This window comes from Sceloporus undulatus, chromosome 5 (genome assembly GCF_019175285.1).
Source record: "Sceloporus undulatus isolate JIND9_A2432 ecotype Alabama chromosome 5, SceUnd_v1.1, whole genome shotgun sequence".
NCBI classification, from domain to species: Eukaryota; Metazoa; Chordata; class Lepidosauria; order Squamata; family Phrynosomatidae; genus Sceloporus; species Sceloporus undulatus.
Genome location: NC_056526.1, coordinates 47690325 through 47714633, shown reverse-complemented (window position 1 = coordinate 47714633; position 24309 = coordinate 47690325). Strand labels below are relative to the sequence as shown.

Sequence of the window (24309 nt, the reverse complement as noted above, 5' to 3'; positions counted from 1 at the left end):
TATTATTATTATTATTATTATTATTATTATTATTATTATTATTATTATTATTATTAACCTTTATTTATGAAGCGCTGTAAATTTACACAGCGCTGTACATGCAATCTTTTTAGTTAGACGGTTCCCTGCCCTCGGGCTTACAATCTAAAAAGACATGACACAGAAGGAGAAGGGAGTGGTGGCGGTAAAGGGTAAGAGGTCCAGCAGTTCCTCTCTACCTCCGAGGCCTGGACCAAGGCAGATGGACTGGAGGGAGGGCTTGGCTTCAAAATGGAAGGTTAATCTTCATCCAGGGAAAATACATACAGTACTCTCAAGTAGGATAATACATATACAATACATAGCAATACAGGAAATGGTTCGATAAACAGGCAACAAAAGAATATCAGATAGTAAGCGACAATTATGCAATGCCTGGGAAGGCTTCTCTGAACAGGATGGTTTTCAACTCCGTTTTGAAGCTAGTTAAAGAAGTGATGGCTCTTGCTTGTGGGGGAAGAAGATTCCAGGAGTGAGGGGCAGCAAGTGAAAAGGAGCGAATCCGGGATGGGGCAGAGGAAATCCTGGGCTGAGACAGGAACCCTTGACTACCAGAACGGAGGGCCCGAGTGGGAAGGTGAGGAGAAAGAAGGTCCGATAAGTAAGGAGGGGCCAGTCCATGGAGGGCTTTGAATGTCGACAGCAGGAGCTTATACTGAATGCGGAAAGGGAGAGGGAGCCAGTGAAGGGATGCCAACACAGGAGAGATGTGTCAGAGCGGTGGGTGGAAGTGTTAATGCATGCAGCTGAATGCTGGACAGAGATTAAAGGACGGAGGTGAGAAAGAGGAAGCCCAGCCAGGAGGACATTACAGTAATCAAGTCGTGAGATTACTAGGACATGGACCAGGATCTTGGCAGTAGAGGCAGAGAGATATGGTCGGATTTTGGCAATATTGTACAAAAAGAATCTACAAGCCTTGGCTGTGGTCTGGATCTGAGGGATACACGACAGAGAAGAGTCAAAGATAAAACCTAAACAGCTACATAGTGGAGACTGAGAAAGAGAATGTTTTACTTTTTAAAAACATTCCTTTATAGGGCTGTGAAGGAATTCAATACCCTTAAGGCACTAGAACCTGTCTCACCTTGGAAGCTAAGCAGGGTCAGCCCTGGTTAATATTTATATGTGATATCACAATAAATGCCAGGTGGTGTAAGCTATACCTCAGAGGAAGAAACTGGCAAAACCACCTCTGAGTATTCCTTGCCTAATAAAATACAATGAAATTCATAAATTGACAGGTGATTTGCAGGCACACACACACACAAATAGTGGGATGAGGCAATTTTTTAACTTCATGGCACACACTTCTCACACCAGTCTCCTACAGAAAAAGAGATTCCATTTAAACATTAGGAAGAACTTCCTGACAATAAGAGCTGTTCAGGAGTGGAACACACTCCTTTGGAGTGTGGTGGACTCTCCTTTTTTGGAGGCTTTTAAACAGAAGCTGGATGGTCATCTGTCAGGGGTGCTTTGATGCTGTGTTCCTGCATGGCAGGAGGTTGGACTGGATGGCTCTTGTTGTCTCTTCCAACTCTATGATTCTCTGATTCCTAACTCATTATAATCAGTTAGTGCCTGAGCCGCAACTTTTCTCTTCTGCCTCTGGCCTCCATTTTAATTTCATCACTCTTCATGGTCTCCCTAGAATTCTATGTCTGAGATTTAATTCACAGATTCAGTATGCTTGACTTCTGATTAGTTTAGTCCCTGTTCTCCCACTATAAAATGACCTAAAGGCAATTGCTGGCCCCAAACACAGTAGAACCAATTAATCAATGGGCATTTCCTAAGTCACATATGTTCCAGTGTTCTTTAGCAAGTCTACTCTAGTTAAGTCTACTCTAGTTAAGGGTAGCAATTAGATTAGGTCTATAGTTTCAGCAGTCATTAACATCCTGCAACACTTCAGGTTTTTGCTGGACCACTGTGTGAGTGTTTAAAAGTTTTTCTTTTTCTTTATACTTTATTTTTATCTACAAAGTTTTACTTCTCATGTCTAGGGTGTCCCCAGAGTATATAGCATACAACAGAGTAGTACCTCCAGAATTCACCTGTCAAGTTTGTTAGCTGATCTACAAAAAGTTGAAACATTTTGCTACACAATTCTGTGGGTGCAAATCTGAATCTATCATTTTTCATTTTAATAATAATAATAATAAATAAATAAATAAAATTTATTTATATACCGCTTTTCCAAAACTGATCAAAGCGGTGCACAACAAAGAATACAAAATACAATAATCAAAAATAACAACATATATATATATATATATATATATATATATATATATATATATATAATTTAAACATGACAATAAAAATTCAATCACAATTTAAAACCATAAAAACCATTTAGTCACTACTTTGCTGTATTTGACTTCCACAGAATTGCAGAGAACTATGTGAATGGCATCTGAGCTAACATTCTAACTCACTATACAGGTCCTAAGAATTTTTTTTTTAATAAGCCACATAATTTTTAACTGAAAGGCTGCTTAAAAAGATTTTTCCAATATCTTTCAAACCTCAGAGTTTTTATTCAAAAAAAATGTTAAGCCTTAAAGCAAGTTAGTATTGCTAAATGTCTGCTGCAATTTCTCTGAAGTGCGGATAAGTGTGGAATATACTGGCATGCTGTATATTCCATAACTCTGTCAATGATAGATTTACAGGATTATGTTAGCAAATTTAAATGCCTCAAGGAAATTTAAATTTTCAATTTAAATAAACTGTACTGTCCTTCAGGCAGCAATCACACTTATCCACAGTAAGCCCCATTTAGCACAGTGAGGACATTTTCACACAAGGCTTTTAAAGTGAAGTAGAGGTGGGTTAGCATCAGCAAGAAGCAAGCATTTCCATGTGATGTTGCCGCTGTCCTATTTTCCTGCTTTGTAGTCCCAGTTTTTTTGGCTACAGTTTGTCAACCCAGGCAAGTTATGTGGGTTTTTTAAAATTGGTATAAAATATATATTTTACAAATAGCTCAATTTAGGGATCACGCAAGTGTGTTAGGGCTTATGCCTCAACTTCCATTCTCTCTCTGTTTCCAGTAGGGTGGGTGAAAGGAAGGACTGGGTGGATAGAACCTTGCTTGGGAGTTGCCACAATTTTCCTGATGCTTCCTTCTTGTTCAGTTTTTTAAAAATCTGTTGCACTCTACCACTGTAGTGGTACAGCAGCAAGGGAACCCCAACCCACTCAAGCATGATAAACAAATATCACACTAGTGTAATTATGACAATGAAAGCATTTTTTGAAAAAGCAGGATATGTGGGGCAGGGGGGAATTATGGCAGGCTCTTTGGAAATTGCCAAATAAGAATGAAGAAGTGGTGAAATGTGTGGGGAAAGTACTAAGCAGTCATCCAAAACTGCCCCCAAGAAGAGTTATTGCACAAATGATTGCTACAATCATTCATCTCAAACTGAAATGTGAAAGGCAGAATTACAATCTCAGTAGCAGAAACAGTAGCAACCCCACTTCTTTAGTGGACTATTGCTACACCTCCACTGCAGAAATAATGCAGTTTGACAGCACTTTAACTGCAATGGCTTAATGCTATTGAATTCTGGGATACCATTAAAGTAGTATAAAACTGCATTACATCTGCAATGAAGATGAAGCCTAAGGAGCTAGTGTGAAAAGGCTTGTTTCCAAATATATATGTATAGTTTTGCACTATTAGAAGGAAAGGGACACCATGGCACTTTACAGACCACATCTGCTGGCGCCGGTGTTTGCTACGTGAAGGAGCTGCAGTGGACAAACTGTGTGACTCCTCCGACCAGCAAAAAGAAGCCGCAAAAAGTGGCTTCTTTTTTCGGCGTCATTATGACGCCGCAAAGCACCATTGGCACACTTGTAGTGTCATAATGGTGCCGAGACGTGCAGACGCTAAGCGTCTACTACGCCAAGATGGCGGTGCCCATGTAGAAAAGGTGCCGCCATTTGTACATGCTCAGCGTGTACTAGGGTTAGGGGCGCCCAGAAAGGACGCCCTTCCTAACCCTAGTACGTGCCGAGCACATACTTTTGGCGCATGCGGAACGCGCCCAAGTTATATGTAATTAATATTCTTTATACGAAAGAAACCATACATTTAAGGATGGAAGTGTGCAAAACAAGTCCAGAGCAAGGCTGCAAAATCTGTGGTTTTCAGGATGTTGAGGAAATACTGCTACCCTTTCCCTCCTCCACTAGCCAGATTGACTGGGCCTAGTAGGAACTGAAATCCAACATAATATGGAAGGCAATAAGGTACCCAGCCAGCCATGATCTAGACTAAGCTTCTGCCATCACATTTTTAGGCAACATTTTATTCTAAAAAGCACCAAAATGCTAGACTTTTCAAAAATTCAATCCAAATTCTGTCTGGCATTAAATATTCAGAAGTTGCCACTACTTAATAATAAGGTCATTTTTTAAAAAAATTTAAATCATAATTTCATTATCCAGTAGACATATCATTTCATGAATTTTTGGAAATAATTTTTATTAGCATCATGTCTAGAAGCATCATGTCTGGAATTAGCATCGTCAATATAAAAAGTGGTTGCAGTATTAATATAGTATAATGTAGATGTTATTTTCGGTATTAATTTCAAAAACTGGTCTTGTGGTAGGAGTAGAGACATCCACATATAAAAACAATCCCAATTGACTAATATATATGCAGTCTCATAAGGAATAACTTACAAAATTGGCATTGGCAAAATTGCAACATTGTGACTTCCCATTGTCTATATTTCATCAGAATACCAAGAGAACAGGAATTATTTCTCTCATTAATGGATTGATATTGATCCAAGATGATAGATGTTAGGGTCTAGATAGCTTTTAGGCTATAATCCATCCATCCATCCATCCATCCATCCATCCATCCATCCATCCATGAGTGATGAAATCCTCAAATTGTTTGGATTTTCATAAATCTGAAATGTGTGATTTATACCCACCTGCTCCTCACCACCACCACAACTATCACCCACGGTTATATCAGCTTTCTTTTTCACCTTTCAAACACTATCCCAAAAGACACATCTGGAAAACTTTGTCCCTGAATCTTTCACATAATATATTAGATTGCATCAACATCATATTGGAATCCTTAAAACAAAATTGCTAAATCCTCAGTCTCAAGTCACATTATTTGTCTCAACCCCAAAATGAATTCCAATCCAAGACATGTCTTAATTTGCAATTAAAGGCTTTCTGTGCAGTGAATGTCCAAACTGTATTTTGTTATTTCAGCTCCAGTTCCCTCTGCAATAGGTTAAAATACTCTAGCTGTTTGACCTGTAAGCCTTTGGGCTGTCATCTGCTGTCACATTTGCTGCAAACATTGTCCAGGGGTCTGTTAGAAAGAATGAGTTGGCAAATGATGTGGCCAACAGAAGGCAGTGACCTTGTGGTGTAATGGTATTGGGCCTAATACCAGATCAGAGAACTGAATAGTTTTCACCTGACTGTGAAGAAACCACACATTTATTTCAGCACTACAAAATGCTTCCACACAATGGCAGCAATGTCATACAGCTCTTAGCTCCTTAGTAGGTAGGATTAATCCCTTAAATCCCAAAATACTCTCTTGTAGTAAAGGTACAAAACATCTGCTTGACAATGACAAATAATATTTTGTCAGTTTTAGCTGTACAGAATTAAATTACTCAATGGCCTGACTCAGTAATTTAATTAAGATTACAGAACAGATAATCTTACACGTCAAGTATAGTTAGGAGTATACATTTTTTCAATGTCAAAGGACCCTTCATCAGGTCAGATAAGGAAACTAATTGAAATGCTAGTTTAAAACCAAACCAGACAAGATGTGAAATGTTTGACTGCATTTCACACATCTACATGTTTTTACGTTTAAGTGCAGCCAAGGTGGGTTAAGGAGAAACAAGACCATAGCATACAGAAGAGGTTTTAATACTTTCTTTCTGTGCCATGGTCTGACTTCCAATGAAAATGCCCTGCTCCAAGCTGCTGTTCACTCCAGAAGACACACTGCCATTTAATGATGATCCGCATTTCATAATTAGTTATTGTAAAATTAAAGGGCTTCCCCTAGCTTTTATTTTTCTCCTAGCTACAAACAGTGCTGAGAGAAACACAATACTGTAGAAACTACTGAGATGCATTGGGGAGTACAGCTTCAAACAAGTGCAACACAACCAAGGGCAAAGGAGACACAAGAACAAAGATGAGTTCAACTTTTGAGGATGTATATTATGCCACAGTTTCTGCACAGGCCATGCTGAGAACTTTTCTAACATGCTAAATCAAAACAGCAGGGTTTCTGTGGCCTCAAGGTAAGAAATATTAAGCATCTGCTAGCTTTTGGACTTGAAACATTGCCATAACCTTATCGGAGGGGGGTTTCTTGCTGCTCCTCCTGTGTGGAATGTGTTCTTGCTGCAATGCTGAGATAAAGGTGTTGGCACTTGACACAAACATTCACTTCCCAATAGTTAATTGATCACATCACTTGGAAATCCATTTTTAGCAACAGTGACTGATTCATTGATACAGGTGGGCTGTTCCAGATAGGGCTGTGAAAGTCTGCCAGTTTCATTTTCATTGCATTTCTCAAAATCACACTAGCATTCTCATCCTAATTCCATGGGTTGTGATTTTTTTCTTCTTCTTTTCACACTGGAATTTGGGCATATTCCAGTACATGCTTTTCCTTAACATATTTCTTTTTTACATTGTGTCCCACTAATTAAAACATGACTGTTTCCCTGTTTCAAACATATGTATGTTTGACATAGACATTTACTTCTGTTTTATTCATAGGTGGGGGGGGGCCCTATCATAGTTTTCGCCTGATTAAAATCTAAAAGATGCATGTTTTCATTAATAGCGTTGCAGCTGGCTTGATTCATGGGGAGAAGGAACCTCAGTTAACACTGTCATTTCCATCTCTACTTCAAATTCATAGCTACTACAAACGGTATGTCTTTTAGGGGAAAAAAAGAGTCCCCTGAACACATGGCCATTGTTTAGCCAGTACAGTAGATGGGATAATGTCTATTACTCTATTCTACCTAACTTTTATATGCACACTATGACAGAACCACAGAGTTGCTGTGCAATGAAATCTTTCTCATTTATTTCATTGGTGGAAGTTGATCCCCTTGGGTGCAGTCTGCTTGTGAACAATGAATTGTTGTGATTGAAAGCTTTTTTCCATTAGAGGTCATGTGGCATTCTAGCTTGGGATAAAACATTTCAAAATACATAGTCAAAATATGGGTAACATTAATATTAACAATCATTGTTTTAAATTACTTTGATTTGACTGGCAGCAGCCCTCCTATCCCAGACAAAACTTGCTGGAGCTTAAAAATAGCAAAACAGAACTGGAGATGCCAGTGAGTGAATCTGCAGCCTTCTGTAAACATGGCATAAACGCCATCAATAAAGTCACAATACATTCATCTTTGAACAAACATACATAGTATGTGGTTCACAGTCTCTCAGAAAACAGTACACTAAGCAAGTCTACAAAGTAAATAATGCTGCATTTGTATTGTATAGGAATCTGGAATACATAAAGTATATCTGTTATGTTATCCCAGCTTTAATATAGCAAGATATTGTGCATTCACTCTCTTGTTCTCACGTGCTCTCTCTCTTTCTCTGTTTTTAACCACTTTTTAAAAGTGTATCAAAGGACATCTATATGCAAGTTTCTTGGTAATTGGTGATCTAATCTGCTACTTTATGTTGTCAAGATATTACCATTAGGATGATTTCAGCACCTGTCCAATATATGTGCTTATATTGCCCTCTGGTGGTTACTCCTCTGTTATCAAAAGTCAAATTACTTTTTTTCTTCAGCAGTTAAATTATTGTTGACACTTTCATTTTAATTTAACTGATAACACAACATTGTCTACCACATATCATCCCTTTAAAAAGTGAAAGAATTCTGAAATTTGTCTGACAGATAACAAATTCCTTAAATAGAAATGGTCATGCCGTTCATGATATGCAGATGTTTTATCACACATCAAGCATCTCTGAATTTCAGGATAGCTTAATTTTATATCATATTATATCTTCTTAGACCAATTCTGATTATTATGGAAGCCACCATCAGCCCTAGTCATCAATCAGAGAATAGGCAGCATTGTTTCTTTTCATATCCAAAGAAAAACTTATATAGGGGTCCATACATGTCAAAAGAAGATTTCACACATCCTGTAGACAATTGTTCTGTTGTATATTACAATGATGCTTTGTCGACTTGATGTACATGTCACTTCCAAACCTGCCAAACTATGTTTCCTCTAACATCCCAAACTGTGTGTGTGTGTGCATATATCTTCAAGTTGCTTGTTGACTTAATGGTGACCCCATGAATTATATTGGGTGGTTTTGGCAGTTTCTTCCTCTGAAATACAACACTGATCTTCATTGGTGTCCTCCAATCCAAGTATTAACCAGGGCTGATCCTGCTTAGCTTCCAAGATCGGACAGGATCTGGTGCCTTTAGGTTATTTAGGTCCTACATCCCATACTACCAAGGAAATAAAGTATTACAGTCACCAAGACAATCTTTAAGAAATAGTCTTGAACAAGTGTAGTAGTGGGTAGTGGTGAAGCAGATCTAGGTTTTAATCTGAATTTTAAAGGCACTTTCCAAGGACCTGAGACTATTTGAGGGATAGAGTTCAGTTCCTTGATAGTCTTGTAACTGAAAAAAACAAATATTGCTACAAGATTTAATTACATGGACCCATAATTTGCAAAATTCCAGTCATAATCACTACACGTCAGTACAAGAACTCTGGCCTTTTTTACTTCTTAATAATTAGCATTGGAAGCCACCTGCCAAATCCACAGATAAATTTCCAGTGGTTCATAGACTGTGGGAATTCCTTTTATTCATTACTTTGAATCAGAGTATATATTACTTTGTGGCAAACTCACATTTAAAAGAAAGAAATTTTGATCTACCTAGTAGAAGTATAGAGCTGTGTCTTCAACGTCAGCTTTTTCTTTGTAGCTTTGAACCGAAAACCGTGTTTAAATACTATAGAAAGCTTCATATGTTTATTTCTGCAGACTGAGCTGCAATTGGAGCAGTCATTTGATAATTTTGTACATATGCTCTTGTTTATCAACGGCTAAATATGTCCTTTTTTCTCACACCTGGCTTGATAAACTCCTGATTTGAGTTGGAAATACCTAAAATCCCTGAAGATTCTTTTTAACCATTCCACTAACTATGGCCTGGGACAGACCCACCAAAAAGGGCAGCCTGCCAGCAGCCTTTTTTCCTCTAGAGGGAATCCGCAGCCGCAAAATGGCATGGCTTCACTCCAGAGGAAAAAGAACCCACAAAAAGTGGGTTCTTTTTCTGCCATGCCAGTTATGTCCGAGTGCACCAATGGTGCACCCATTACATAACTAGCACAGCGTGACATGCGAATGATATGCGTCCTTTATGTCATAATGGCGCCACCAGTACATACTAGGGTTAGGGACCATGCAATTGCTGCATGGTCCCTAACCCTAGCTACACTGCCACCATGCCACAAAAAGGCCATCTGTCCTGCGCCTAAAGGTCTCTGACAATGGGGCAGGAACCCATGTCTGCTATAACAGTGCTTAACCTTTACAGTGAATAACAGTTCCCAGCTTACAGAATGGGAATATATATACATGAAATAGTAACATTGTTCATATTATCATCATAAAATATTTTTATACCAAACTACAAAATGCTTAGCAGTTACTAATTGCAGAACTCCACACTTCTGCCTTTAAATGCCCTAACAGTAGTTTTCCTGTTAACGAGAACTACACATGAGGCTCTTTTGAATTAAATTTTAAAATTGCTTTAAGCTGTCAAAATGTGAAATATGGCTACAGGGTTATGTGGCCTAGAAATTCAAATTGAATAGCATCTAATTAGGGAAGGCAAAAGAAACTGTTTCAACAGTCTACTGCAACATTTGAATGTTAAAATTTGCCCCTTTCCATTTTTCATATTCTTGGTCTCAAAGCTGACACAGAATTTTCTTTAAAAAAAAAGAAGTTAAGAGCAAGTTAGAATGCAAAAAGTTCAAAAGAGTTCCAAAATATTGTAGGGGGCAGCAGAAGGCCTATACAAGCAAGCATTTTCAAGTCCAAGTATGGACATTGTTGTTGTTGTTGTTGTTGTTGTTGTTGTTGTGTGACTTCAAGTTGTTTTTTACCTATGGTGACCCTGAGGCAAATGTACTACATGAAAGAAAAAGGCGAAACTGATTGGAAGAGTAGCGGCTTTCTCCATGCCACTACACTTGATGTCATAGCACTTGTGTTACCTTCCCAGGTACAGTTGTCAAAGCATGCCATTTGCTGAATGGGGGGAAAATCATTCAACAAAAGACATGCTTTGATAACAATCTCCCCTTGGGAAAAAATGGAAGTGCTACGAGCATATGCAGAGTAGCATGGAGAAAGCCACTACTATCCCAATCAGTTTCACCTTTTTTGTCTCTCAGGCACTAAAGTCCTAAGACAATATGATTAAGTTTTCAGTCAGTTGCATTTCCAGTGTTTAGAACACGCCTGAGAAAGCACTATTAGAATTTGACATCATGAATCAAACACTGGCCTCCTGAACATGGAGAAGTAGCACTTTCTGATTCATCTCTGTATCACAGTGTTGTCATTATCTAAATATAACCTTTTTGGGAGGGTGGGGGAAAGGTGTCTTTTTCAAAATGTACCTGGTGATCATTATCACTGTCTTTGCAAACTTGATATTCTAAAAGGGATAGGAAGGGTCTTTTAAAATCTTTTATTTAGCAACTCTTCTTTAAAGATGGTTAGGCCAAACCAACATGGTGCCCATGAAATATTTGAAACTTTCAAACTATATTAAATGTAAACAAAAAAGAACTTATTCAGAAATGTATGCCTCATTTAGACACTTTAATGCACATGTTTTATCAGCTCTGTACTTCTGCATTTAAGATTATTAATTTTATCACCTTGCATCCCAGTTTTGTTTCTTGATAAGCATATCATTTGAATTTGCAGCTTGTTTTACTCTTTTGAGGGTAAACCATAAGAGCAATAACTTCCATATATCAATTCCTTTTTCCTCTCTGTCAAATCTGTTTCCATTTTATCTGCTTCCATTTCTTCTGGATTCTGAAATGAAGATAGGAGCAAGTCTGAAAATACTGACATATGACATGCGAAACATACAGGATCAAAGCATTGTGCAACAAGTTGCAAACCTGTCCTAGATAATGTCTGGACCTGGAACAAACATTAATAGTATATCACGCATCTGAGATGTGGCCTCAGAAGGACAGAGAATACCAGCTATCCATCTAATTATGGTTGCTAGAACTAATGTCCCACCAGGTACCATATTAGGCTGCAGTCCTATAGTCATTTATTTGGACGTAAGCCTAACTCAATACAGCAGCATATATTTCTGAGTGAATAATATGCTGAGGATTATATTATGTAGCACAATCCATTTATTTTAGAACTTTTCTAGGGGGAAAAAAAAGATATACACACTTAGCATGGAATCCTAAGCACAATTACTTAGAAAATCAGTCTACCTAACTCCACCTGAACTCATGGTTTGTTTTCTTTGTCCTCAAAGAGCTGATCCTGATCCTGATTGTGTATGATTACTCATTTTGCTCCATCACCATAATTGTTTTACATCCATGGTAACCTTCTTCACAAGTGGAAGTGACCAGACAGCCACTTACAATTTTGAAGAAGGTTCTCCATGGGCCTAAAGCAGGCTATTCACAGCCATTAGCAAAATGACCAGTTGTGATGCCTAGAGAATAAAATTGACCATTTTGGAATTATTATTTATTTCAGGGTAGATGACACAAGTGGGCCATACTTTATTCACACCTTATATTAACCGAAAGCAATTAGAAATCACAAAAGCAGTGGCTGGAAAGAATAGTATGCTCCTTCATGTCAACAATATCACTGCCTATTATTGATTTTTTTTTCTGAGTTCCATATTATTTTGCCAAGGAGAAAACTGGAAGCAACAACCTCTCATACAACAAACAGTCAATTAGAAGGAAGATGGTACATCTGGCCTCTAAAACCAAATTGATGACTGAGAAATATGACAGTAGATCTCTTTACTTCGAGCAGGGACGTAGCCAAGGGGTTGGGGTCCATGAGGTACGGACCCCCCCCCTTCCGTTAGATACAATTAATGGTGTGTGCTGCTGTGCCACCATGCCCAAGCCCCATTATAATGGTGGCACTTAGTCTGGACCCCTCCCTTCCCAAAATCCTGGCTACATCCCTGCTTCTAGTCAGTTTGCACAAGTAAAGAAATATAGTTCTAAACAACAAGATCTAACTTCTACCAGCTCTTGGATCTGGATATTTGTCTTCCTTATCCATGACAGGGCTTTGAGCACAAATGTATAAACTTTTAAATATTTAACATGCTTTGAGAGTTCTTCCCTCTTAAGTACCAGCAGTCCATCCATCCATCCATCCATCCATCCATCCATCCATCATCCATCCATAAGAAGTTAAATATACAATTTAAAAACATTTAAAAACTATTTAAAAACCATTCTAGACCACTTTCACTTTTAACAAATTAAGACATGTCTGGATTAATTCAATCAAGGAAGCCACAGCCCTGAATTTGTAAAACCTGAACAGAATTGATGATGATTAGGGCCCTTAGACATCTCTTATTCATAAGTTCACAATAAGTTGAAGTTTGTTTGACAGCAAAAAAACAACAGAAATGTAATCACTTTAAAATACCTGAATGTGTTTTTTCAGCTTTAGTATATACTTTAAAATGTGGACCTCTTTTTCTCCAACCTGGTTTATTACATGCTGAAGTGCATTTTTCTGTAAAGGAAAACACAGCTTGCTTAACATGTTCATTTCCAAGTTTCATTCTGACAGTCTAGCTGAATGCGCACACACAGAGGCTAGCATCCTGTCAGGGGCATATACAAGAATACTTCCACCTTATACCTGCATAGGTCTGTTTTCATTGTTGCAAAAGTTGGCGTTCTCTCTTCCCCTCTCTCATTTGGTATGAACAATCCATTTTAATATTCAAATACACTGTGCCACTACAACAAATTTATGCCTAAAAATGACACCCAAAACAGATTGAACAGGGAGGAAAAAAGAACAAATATATTGAACTGAAACTGATAATTAAGAAATTCCAGATCAATTCTATTCTTGAGTATAAAATATTTATTAAAATAAGAATCAAAGCCTTTACTCCAAGCAGCACTTTTGGTATAAATTATATTTTCGGGGGGACATCCCACTTTAAATAAGTTTCATATATTTTACTTTAACAGTTTAAAAAGAATTGTAAACATATTTTAACTTTTTCTTTAAAACTCAGATGATGGCCCCTACAAATTTAGTTATTTCTCTGGAAGACATGAGATGCCTATGTAGTTTACAGATGTTTGTGAAAGACATATGGCCTTACAAGGTGAAGAATTTTCAGATTTTAAAACCTCCTTTGGGTATGGTTCACACTAAAAATGAAAGGTGTGAAAGTGTTGTGTTAATGTCACAAAAGATTAACATCTGAACATGTAAAATGGGCTTCAACTTGACATAAAATGGTAGCTGTGCAAAATGCAAGAAAAGAAAAAAGATTTTTAAAAAGCCAGGCAGTGCAATCGTAACTCAAAAACATGCTGGCTGTTCTGCTCACAGAAATGTTATTTATTCTAGTCTATATATTTATTTGATTGGGAGAAAGATGGACTATCAGTCAATCAAAGTGGGACTCAAAGCAGCTTACAATACACATTAAAACAAAGTAGTTAAAACCAATACCAGGTAGAAAAGTTCAAACATCATTAAACATCATTAAATCTGATTAAAACATTATTTTTAAAAAATTAATTTACAATTAATGAAAAGCACATAAAACAAAAAAAAATATTACTTTTAAAAAACAACTAATCCATTACACAGGGGAAGAAAGCCTTTAAATAGGAAGGTCTTTGTGTGCAAGTGAAAAGGGAGCAAAGAGAGGGCCAGCTGAGCTTCTTTCAAGAGGGAAGATAATGTCCTCACCATAAAAGCCTGGAAGGGTGGTGAAATCAAGAGACAGTCCTTGCCCGAATATTGAAAGATTTGGGCAGGCTCAGCTAAGGACATAGGCTTTCAGATAGCCTGTACCTAAGCCATACAAGGCTTGACCATCTGTTTACTTCAGCATCCCATCTCCTGCTATTTAAGAACCAAACCTGACCTCCAGAAGGTGATGTCATGCAGGTGCATCCTTGAGACCTTAAATAGCTGGGATAAGGAAAAATTGGGATGTAGGCTGCTGCTGTTTCTAGCTCAGCTGATTATGGCAATGGACCCAAAATCTGTCTAAAATTCAACCAACTAGATAATTCCATTACCCAAAGTCAGAGAGGAGACAACATTTTCAAATGGAAAATGTGTCCATGGCTTCAAGAGTTCTTGCCATCCTTAACAGGGCTCACATCCCATGTGGCCTTACCTACAGTACACATGACACATGGAGAAGTTTTACCTGGCCATCTACTGCTACTTGTGGAAGGCACACTGCCAACTGTTGTGGCACTTCCCAGGCCCTGCATTGCTGATGCCAGGACTTGTCCAAAAAGAAAAAGAGCTTATGAGCCATGGTACTGACACTCTACTCCCCACCCTGCCCCAAGTGGCATGATGTCCCTAAGTGTCTGCACACAACATCTTATTTCTGGCTTACTGATGCACCTGTAAGTGAAACACACATCCAAACACTGTCATGATGAGCTACTCCTTGGTACCAATTGGGAGTACTTGGAGATAATAATAATAATAATAATAATAATAATAATAACAACAACAACAACAACAACAATAATTTTTATTTATGTTTCCCCGCCTCTTCCGGTGGATCAAAGTGGGGTTACAGACTAAAAACAACTAATCCATCCAAGATGTTCATGCTTTAAGGCAACAATCCCCCCCACCCAAAAAAGCACACATAAGTTCATTTTTTCCCCTCATGCTTCTTATTCTGAGATTGCTGTCCCCATCTGGAGAAGGATGGGAATTCCCTGAGACCAGCTAGCAACCCTAAATCTGGCAACCATGATGCTAGCAGAACACTTTCCCAACTCCCAAAAGAGCACTCTTGACAACAGAATTGCTGTGCCAGCTAAGATGGGCTAGCAGAAGAGCCAGAAAAGAGTCAGATAAGGGAATGAGGTTAGGGAGAAGCTGAGTTACACCAAACTAAAACCTCCTCTACTTGAGGGACATAGCCACAATGTTAGTACAAAGTTAGAATGGGCTGGAAAATGATCGTTTTGGGATAGAAAGAGTTTAAATTCATCACTGGTATGGATGGCCTAGTATAAGCTTAGTTGGCTCTTGGACATCTTGGGTAGTTTAAGTTCTAGTATTGCACTGTATGTGTGATTTTCTGCCTGCCACTACAGGATGTTCAACTTTGCATTAAAGTTAGCCATATTTTGCATTTCTAAGCATTTGCAGTGTTTACTTATTCTTCTCCTAACTCTGCAATAATAGATCTTCCCTCACAAATGACTGCAAGAGTATTTTTCAGCCAAATAAATAGTCTCTGCTCCATTCACAAGCAATGAACTGGATAGCTTTCATTGCTGCACTGAATATCACTGCCAGTTTCTCAAATGAATCATTAAACAAGACTGAGATGTATGGTCCTTTCACTGTTTGTGGTTCTAATCTGGATTTATTTTTCTTGCACCCAGCCTTGCTTCAATCTCAGCTCAGACATTTCTAAACTATAAACATCTGCTTACACTCCTGCAATCTCACATTTTTACTCCCTCAGGATCTGGAATCTGACCTGTACTTTAAATTCTGAGCCTTTTCTGCACAACTTCATAAATTTAATCAGGCTTGCCTAATTCTCCATTACAATACTACATTCTGGTGTGTCCTGATTATGAGGCCAGCCTGTCTTTTTAATGTTAACCCTGATGATTCTCAAATAAAGTTCTATCCAGACAGTTTCTTATCCTTTGGTTAAACTTGTACTTCACTTGCAAGTAAGTTCCACCCTTTCTTTTGGGGGGAGGGAACTGTCACATTGAAGAGAAGATAGTAATCATAATAGTCACAGAAATACACCTGTGTTGTTCAAAAATGGAACAAATCCCTTCACTTATGTTAACTGATGTCTGGCAAGTAAGGCTGTGGACAGAGAGCACTGTAACCAGAATTGGATACAATGGAGAGTTCACTATAATCTAAATAATCTAGATGTTTAGCAATAAGACATATATTAGTTGCCACAGTTTGTACCTTTACTAAACATGTTCTTGTGAACCTGATGCCTAGCATAACAGGTCAATGGATATTTTAAAAGAAATTGCAAATATTTAATTTTTAAATTCAAATCTTTAGAATTTTTTATAAACATTTAATATACAACTTTGGGTTACAGCTATGAACAAAACAGATATATTTCCTATAAATTACCAATTTCCCTTAAGACCATTCTCTATATCACTGTAAACACTTAACCACAGACAGAGATATTGCAAATAAGTTTTCCAATATTTATTTTAAACACTTTTATACTTCCTTTAATGCAAACGTATACCAAAGATGCTTATTAGACTGAAAAAACACACAAATTACAATTAAAAGAATGGTAAATAGAAGAAACAGTCAAAGATACTTAGAGGTACAGTAAAATACTTTAAAGCCTGAAGTGATTAAAAGGGTTGTTGATATCATTTTTTAAATTTTTTTTTAAAAAAAGGCAAAGTATGAACCCAGACAAAAATAATGGCTACGGAAAATCTACAAGAATTCATCCCAGATAATGAGAAAACTGAAATAGTTAAAAAGTTTCCATACCTTGGATCAAATATTGATCACAACGGAAACTGCAGTCAAAAAAGTAGAAGAAGATTAGGGGTGGGAAGGTTAACTATGAAAGAACTGGACAAATTCCTAAAGTGTAAGATATGAATCTGAACACCAAAATGTAGATCATCCAAGCCATTGTGTTCTCCATCAGCATGTATGAATGTGAGAGCTGGACAGTGAAGAAAACCAATAGAAAGAAAATAAATTCATATAGGATGTGGTGCTGGAGAAGCATGCTGAGGATACTGTGGACAGCTAAGAAGACAAACAAATGGGTTTCTAGAACAGATCAAACCTGAACTCTCCCTGGAAGCCAGTATAACTAAACTGAGTCTGTCATACCTTGGTAACATCATGAGAAGGCATGAATGATTGGAAAAGACATTAATACTAGGAAGGGTAGAGGGCAGTAGAAAGATAATGGTCACATGCCAGATGGTTAGACTCAAGAGGCCACTGGCCTGAGCTTGCAGGATTTGAGCAGAGCAGTTGAGGACAGGATGACCTGGAGATGTCTCATCCATAGGGCTTCCATTAGTTGAGGTTGACTTGTGGGCAGTTAACAACAGCAACATGCACCCAGACACTGTCCTGAAGAATGACATTCTATAATGGGCACATCAGCTGAAAACACTTTCAGTAAGACAGTCCTATTGTACTATTTACTTCTAATTCAGTTTACTGTAACAAAATACAACTGATTTAAAAAATCCAACCAGCAAGTGACCCTATTAAATAGGGTTCTTACCTGTAGATAAATTCGTCTTGGATTCTTTGGCAACACCAACTTTACCATAGTTCAGATGTGGTGACTTTCCAGCTGCTGCAGAACTCAAGGATATGCTCCTCCCATTGGCTCTCTGAGGAGGAACAGAAGAAGCATTCTCAGCATTCTTGCTTTGATCATTTTGTTGGGAATTCCCTTTACCTTTTGGGTTTGAAGTATGCATTGCTGCAAAAAATAATACAAGAACCAAACTTATAAGAAGTTACTAAATGCTATTGATTTTATAGTAAAGGGTTCGGGAACATGTCGCCCTTCAGATGTTGTTGGACTGCAACTCCTATTGTCCCTGTACATTGGCAGTAATTGCTGAATCTGATGGGATTTGCTGTCCAACAATATCTGTTTCTTTATTTTTATGTAGGAGAATTAATGGAACATGAGGTTAAAAATAAAGCAAAGATGAGAATCATGCAACCTGTGACTTACATAAGAACCCAAGACTGTTTTTCCACTCACAGGTTGCTCTTGGAACATTTACACTATTTTTTGCTCAAAAATGAGACCCACTAATCCTTTAAGAGCAGTGATCCTCCTCTAGAGCACATTTTTGTTCCTATAACAATGTGTGTCCCCTTAGTATGCTCCTGCACAACGTGGTTCTCAAACTTGTTTTGAGAACCACGTTGTTTTGGCAGATCACAACCTGTGACTACTAACAAAGCTGGCTGGGACTTTTGGGAGAACCAAAAATTGAGAACTACTGCTCAAGAGCATGGAGGTTTTGAAACTGAAAGTGTAAGGACCAAAACAATCCCGGAGGATCCTGGGGGTAAAAATGGTCCCCAGATCCTTGAAGCCTGACTTGAAATAAAAACTATTTTCTTTTAATATTTGTACTCCGTTAATGAAAGTGGACCAGGTGAATTTATTATCTATCAAAACAGTTGCTCAAAATACCTTTTGTTGTCAAAGGAATAGGCATGTTTTTTGATTCCTCGGATATCCATTTCTTTTTCTTGACGCCTTTAAAATGATGCTTCTTTATATTTTCAGTATGGTTTATAGCTAAAAAGAACAAAAGTGTTATCGTTTGTTGTTTAGTTCTACATCAATGAGAAGGGAAGCTGATACATTTCATAGTCACAGAAATGGTTCACATGCACACAGTAAGGATCACTATATCTGGTAAGGCCAAGTCTACTTTGCCATATCAATGAATTATGATGGTCCAAGAATTATGTTCATAAGTATGGCTTTGAAAACCAAACATTCTTAATACAATTTTAAAAAATTTACTACTAAAACATCATTGAAAGCATTTTCAAACATTTATTTAAAAGTATAGCACCAACCATTTAATAGTCCCTGGTTCACCAGTGTCAACTTCCAAAATCCCTTCTTAATAAAAAGCTCTTTATTTACTGGTGGAACAACAACAACAAATTGAGTGGTGAATATTTTCCCTAGCCTCCTTTGAACAGAAATTCCACAGTCTGGGAATAGCCATCAAGAACATGTCCCCATCAAACATGACCCCAAGGATGGTAGATCTGAGAGAAGCCTCACCACTGCCCCAGAAGATCTCAGTTCATTCAGGAGAATATGGGTCTCTAAATATATTTTACCCAAGTCACAAGGCGTTTAAAGTTATGGTCAGTGCTTTGAATTGTGCCCAAAAACAGACTGGCAATGAGTGAAAGTGTTATAACAAGGGGATCCTGTGCTCCCTGGAACTGGCCTTGTTCAACAGCATGGCCACAGTAGTTTGGATCAGTTGACATTTCCAAACTCTTTTTGAAGGCAGCCCTCCATTGAGTGCATTACATGAGTTCAAATGGAATGTAACTAAGGTGTGCATCATTGTGGCCAGGTTAAACATTTTTAGGAATGGGTAGAGCTGATGCACTAGCTTTAATCCTGCATCCACACTCCTAGCCACTGTGGAAATGTGGACAACTAGATTCAGAGCAGAATCCAGGAGATATGTTTACTTGCTCTCTCCATGTGTTAGCCTCAACAGAATCAAGGAGAAGGAGGAATCAAAATAGACTCTGTACACCTTGTCCCTGGGTACTGACTGGTTCCAGAAGGACACACAGGCAAATGAGCAGCAGCAGCAGCAGCAGCAATGAAGAAGTGGGGCCACTCAAAGAAGGGTCCCCCAACCCAACTGCTGACACTGTTTATAGGAATTCATATTCCTGAATAGCTGGTCCCAAGGGATTATCATGTGATTACTTAGGTTAACACAGACACCTTGGGGGTATTAGTTGTTGTGATAAACGGCACAACAATCCAGTTGATTACTATGTGTCTTTAAATATGTTATGAAACTGAGCCTGCTATGCAGTATAGAGCTCATCTGAGGAGTCGCTCAGCACAATCTTTTTTTAGTCTCTTGGGAAGTTGAAATGGTTCATAGGACAGTAAAATATGAGAGCATAGTAATTAACACACTGATCCGTCTGAACTCAAAAGCTTAATTTGGCACCAAAGAGAGTGGAATGTGCCATAGTTGTAAATAACAAACTTAATGTTAAGTGAGATAAGAGAATGAGAGGTTGACATTTACTGTGAATTCTCAATCTTGGATGACTGCATGAGCAGGGTTTATCCTTCATGCCAGCATCTCAAGGCAGGATTCCAAAGTTCTAATTCAGTTGAATCTGTTAACTCCACTCTCCCTCATACCAGTTTTAATTCAAAGCTGTTATAACCACTAAAAGTCTTCCAATTTTGTGGTGTATGTGTTCCCTTCCATGGCCCTGAATGGACTCTGAACTGTGAGCAGCCATGATTCTAGAAGTGGCAGATCATGTACCCAGGGTGCTCAAATAAACATATCAGATAATTTGGGAGCTGCAAGGAAAGAATTTGCACTTCTAAGATGGAAAGGCTAGGTGATTTACAGCCAGGATGTTTTGCACCACAAACTGGTGATTGCCCATTTACATCCCAAACTTCCACCTCTGGACTTCTATCTTGAGTGATCTTTCCCATGCAGATTCAGGCCTTTGATGTATGACAAACACTTTTTGCCTATAAAAGACCCCAAATTTCCTTTGTTTCTGCAGGCTAGTATGGAATACAGGGGGACCCCATGTCTCTCTCTGAATACCTGTTAGTTCTGAGTGCTCCAGAACAGCAGAACCCTACATCCCAGCCATGAGACCACATCTTTAAGAAGCAATCCTGCTGATGGTAACTATCCCGTTAGTGAACCCCTTTTTAATTTAGCTTGTGTGTGTGTGTGTGCTTACATTGCTGTGTGTTTTTCCCCTCAGTAAATTACAATTCATTGGAAGAGTCCTGTCTCGGCAATCCTTTATCTTTCCCCCCTTGGTATATATATTGAGACACGATTCCAAAGGGCTGTTTGTAGCACAGCCCAAAGTAAATGAGCTAATTATAAATTCCCCTGCTTCACATCTACAAAGCGTTGCCACTAACAATTTACTCTGCCAAACCTTTTTTTAAAAAAATAGTATTCTAAACTATTAATAACATTCCCAGTGGGGTGGAATGCTCATGCAGTCATCCAAGAATGAGCCTTCATGGTAGGCATCAACTTCTCATTCTCTGGATGACACATGAACAATCCACACTTATGGGACATACCCAAGCTCATTGCAATGAATGGGTACTATTTAATCTACACTTGCTGCCCCTCACTCCTGGAACCTTCTGCCCCCACAAGTGCAGCTCATCACTTCCCTAACCAGTTTTAAAACTGAGTTAAAGACTATATTGTTCAGGGAAGCGTTTCCAGGTAGTGTGTGACTGTTTTTGTTTGACATCTGATATTTAACCTGATGTCTGTTATTTGATGTTTTTAACCTGTTGTTAGCTTATTTTATTCTAGCTTGTATTACTATCTACTGTTATATGCATTTGTTATTTTTTAGATTGTATGCCACTGGCAGGTTTTATTATTCTTATCGATTTTATTCATGTGCAAGTTTACAGCACTTTATAAAAAATGTAATAATAATAATAATAATAATAATAATAATAATAATAATAATTTATTGCCACCTCCTGTAATACTGTTGCCTGAAGGCTGCCTAATCAGACTTGTATTTATCAATTTTGTAGTGTCTTATAAAGATGGAAGACTCCTTTCACTCAGTTTCTTTACACACTTCCTCCAATGATTTCATGACTTCATATGCCCTAGATGTTACCACAGACCTATTTGAATGCACCCATACATTCTTAGGCCTCAGAATTTGCAGGCAGTCATAACAAAAGAAGATGCAGGCTTTAATGCATCCAGACAATATACTTCCTGTTGCTTTGTTTCCTAAAGTCTTTGAATAAAAGTAAACAAACAAGGCTTTTGAACATCTAATCCTTTCCATCCTTTTAACATAAATTGTAAGAGTGACATTTCCTTTCCATTGGATATGATGGATCTGGACAGAAGGTTGGCAAATGTATCCTCTAATTTCCACATACTTTGCTGCCTATGTTGGATCTAACATTGTTACTTTGTCTTCCTTGGACCTACACAAATTAGGATTGACTGACAGAGCATCTAGCTCTGACATAACTCTGACAGATGTGATTGCCACCAGGAAAACTACTTTCAAGGACACCCGTCTAAGTGAACTCTCTCTAAGTGGTTTAAAGAGATATTTTGTCAGGGCATTCAGAACCAGATTTACATCCCATGATGGGAATCTGTGTACTGTAGCTCTAATTAAGCAATATTTTTTTAAATGACAGGAGGATGGCTCAAAAAAAAACTTGTCCTCCAGGTGTCAAAATTGTTGATAGATATGCCACCTGCCTTTTCAGTGTATTAGGTCTTAAAACTTTATTCACTCCATCTTGAAGATCATAGAATCATAGAGTTGGAAGAGATCTTAAGGGCCATCCAGTCCAACCCCTTGCCATGCAGGAACTGACAATCAAAGCATCCCCGACAGATGGCATCCAGCCTTTGCTCAAAGACTTCCAAAGAAAGAGACTCCATCACTCTTCGGGGGAGTGTGTTCCACTGTCAAACAGCTCTTACTGTCAAGAGGTTCTTCCTAATGTCTAGGTGGAATATCTTTTCCTGTAGCTTGCATCCATTGTTCTGGGTCTTATTCTTTGGAGCAGTAGAAAACAACCTTGCCCCATCCTCAACCTGACATCCCTTCAAACATTTAAACAGGCCTGTCATATCAACTCTTAACCTTCTCTTCTCCAGACTAAACATACCCAGTTCCCTAAATCTCTCCTCATAAGACATGGTTTCTAGAACCTTCACCATTTTAGTCACCCTCCTCTGGACATGCTCCAGTTTGTCAAAATCCTTTTTTAATTGTGGTGCCCATAACTGGACACAGTATTCCAGGTGAGGCGTGACCAAAGCAGAATAGAGTGGCACTGTTACTTCCCTTGATCTAGACCAGTGGTCCCCAAACTGTGCTCTTTAAGGGCTTTCAGACTTCAGTTCCCAGAATCCCAGACTATTGGTCAACATGGCTGAGGCTTCTGGGAGCTGTAGTCCAAAATCTCTTAAGGGGCACAGTTTGGAGACCACTGATCTAGACACTATACTTCTATTGATGCAGTCTAGAATTGCATTGGCCTTTTTAGCTTCACATTAGCCTTTTTAGATTCCACAGCACACTGTTGACTCATGTTCAAGTTATGATCTACTAGTATTCCTAGATCTGTTTCACATACAGTCTTGTTAAGCCAGGTGTCCCCCAACCTATATCTATGCATTTAATTTTTTTCCACCCTAAGTGCAGTACCTTACATTTCTCTGTGCTGAAATTCATTTTGTTAGCTTTGGCCCAGCTTTCTAATATATTAAGGTCTTTTTATATTTTGATCCTCTCCATTCGGGAAAGTCTCAAACAAGTCAGAGGAGGGAAGGGACCCCCCCCCCAAAAAAAACCTGAAGATCAAATGTGAAACTGCAATACCACAGGGAGTAGACCTGAACCCGCATTTCCCAGACCTGTACAGGCTACCAATTTTATCTCAACACCAAAGCAGAGGGCAGAGGATGCCTTAGCATTTCATCCCTATCACCACCATCCATAAACCAGAGATGGACAACCATGGTGGGTCTAAGAAATATGCGACAGATCCACTCTCCAAGTTGGTTCCAGATCTTAGTCTCCTTGTTTTTCACCTTACCCCTTTCCCCCTCAAGATTTCTCCTTGGATCAGGTACCTGTGCCCCAAAGTGATCCCTGTTATGGAGCAGTATCTGTGGTGTTCTGTGGGGTTGTTGTGACAAACCTGGCCAGTCCCTTTATCATGGAACTATTAGACATAGTTGTGTGTGTGTGGGGGGGGGGGGGACAAGTGTAGATTAATTATGGGAGCCAGCATAGCATAGTGGCTTGAGTGCTGGACCAGGATCCTGGAGACCAGGGGTTGAATCCCATATTCCACTATGAGCTGGAAAAAACTGGCTCTAAAAGCCACCATCGGGCAGTTTGGGAGCACAGTGTTTATACGTCGCACACTCCCATGCCACCCAGAAGTCGGGTGGCCATCCAGATGTGGGCGGCTTGACATGTTGCACACTGCTGCAGCATCTGGGAACCAGCTTTGGGCTGTGCTGGGGCTGGAAAAGCTGCCTTTTTCCCAGCTGAAAAAGAAGCAGATCTTTTTTGGCCAAGGAAAAGGCA

At 38.6% G+C, this 24309-nt stretch overlaps 1 protein-coding gene across 6 annotated transcripts in view; it reads right to left on the bottom strand.

Annotated features, from left to right (window-relative positions):
* Positions 1 to 10974: 10974 nt before the first annotated feature.
* Positions 10975 to 24309, bottom strand: part of C5H12orf50 (chromosome 5 C12orf50 homolog) — a 44724-nt gene continuing 31389 nt past the window's right edge. For 5 of the 6 annotated variants that reach the window (XM_042467189.1, XM_042467185.1, XM_042467186.1 and 2 more), the window contains 4 exons: positions 18626 to 18733; positions 17690 to 17893; positions 12838 to 12927; positions 10975 to 11211 (listed from right to left, as the gene is read on the bottom strand). In XM_042467189.1, coding sequence (XP_042323123.1) covers positions 11186 to 11211; positions 12838 to 12927; positions 17690 to 17893; positions 18626 to 18733 — 428 coding nt within the window. In that variant the 3' untranslated portion in view covers positions 10975 to 11185. Of the gene's footprint in view, positions 11212 to 12837; positions 12928 to 17689; positions 17894 to 18625; positions 18734 to 24309 lie in introns of those variants that run through there. The other variant, XM_042467191.1, reaches the window with a different exon arrangement.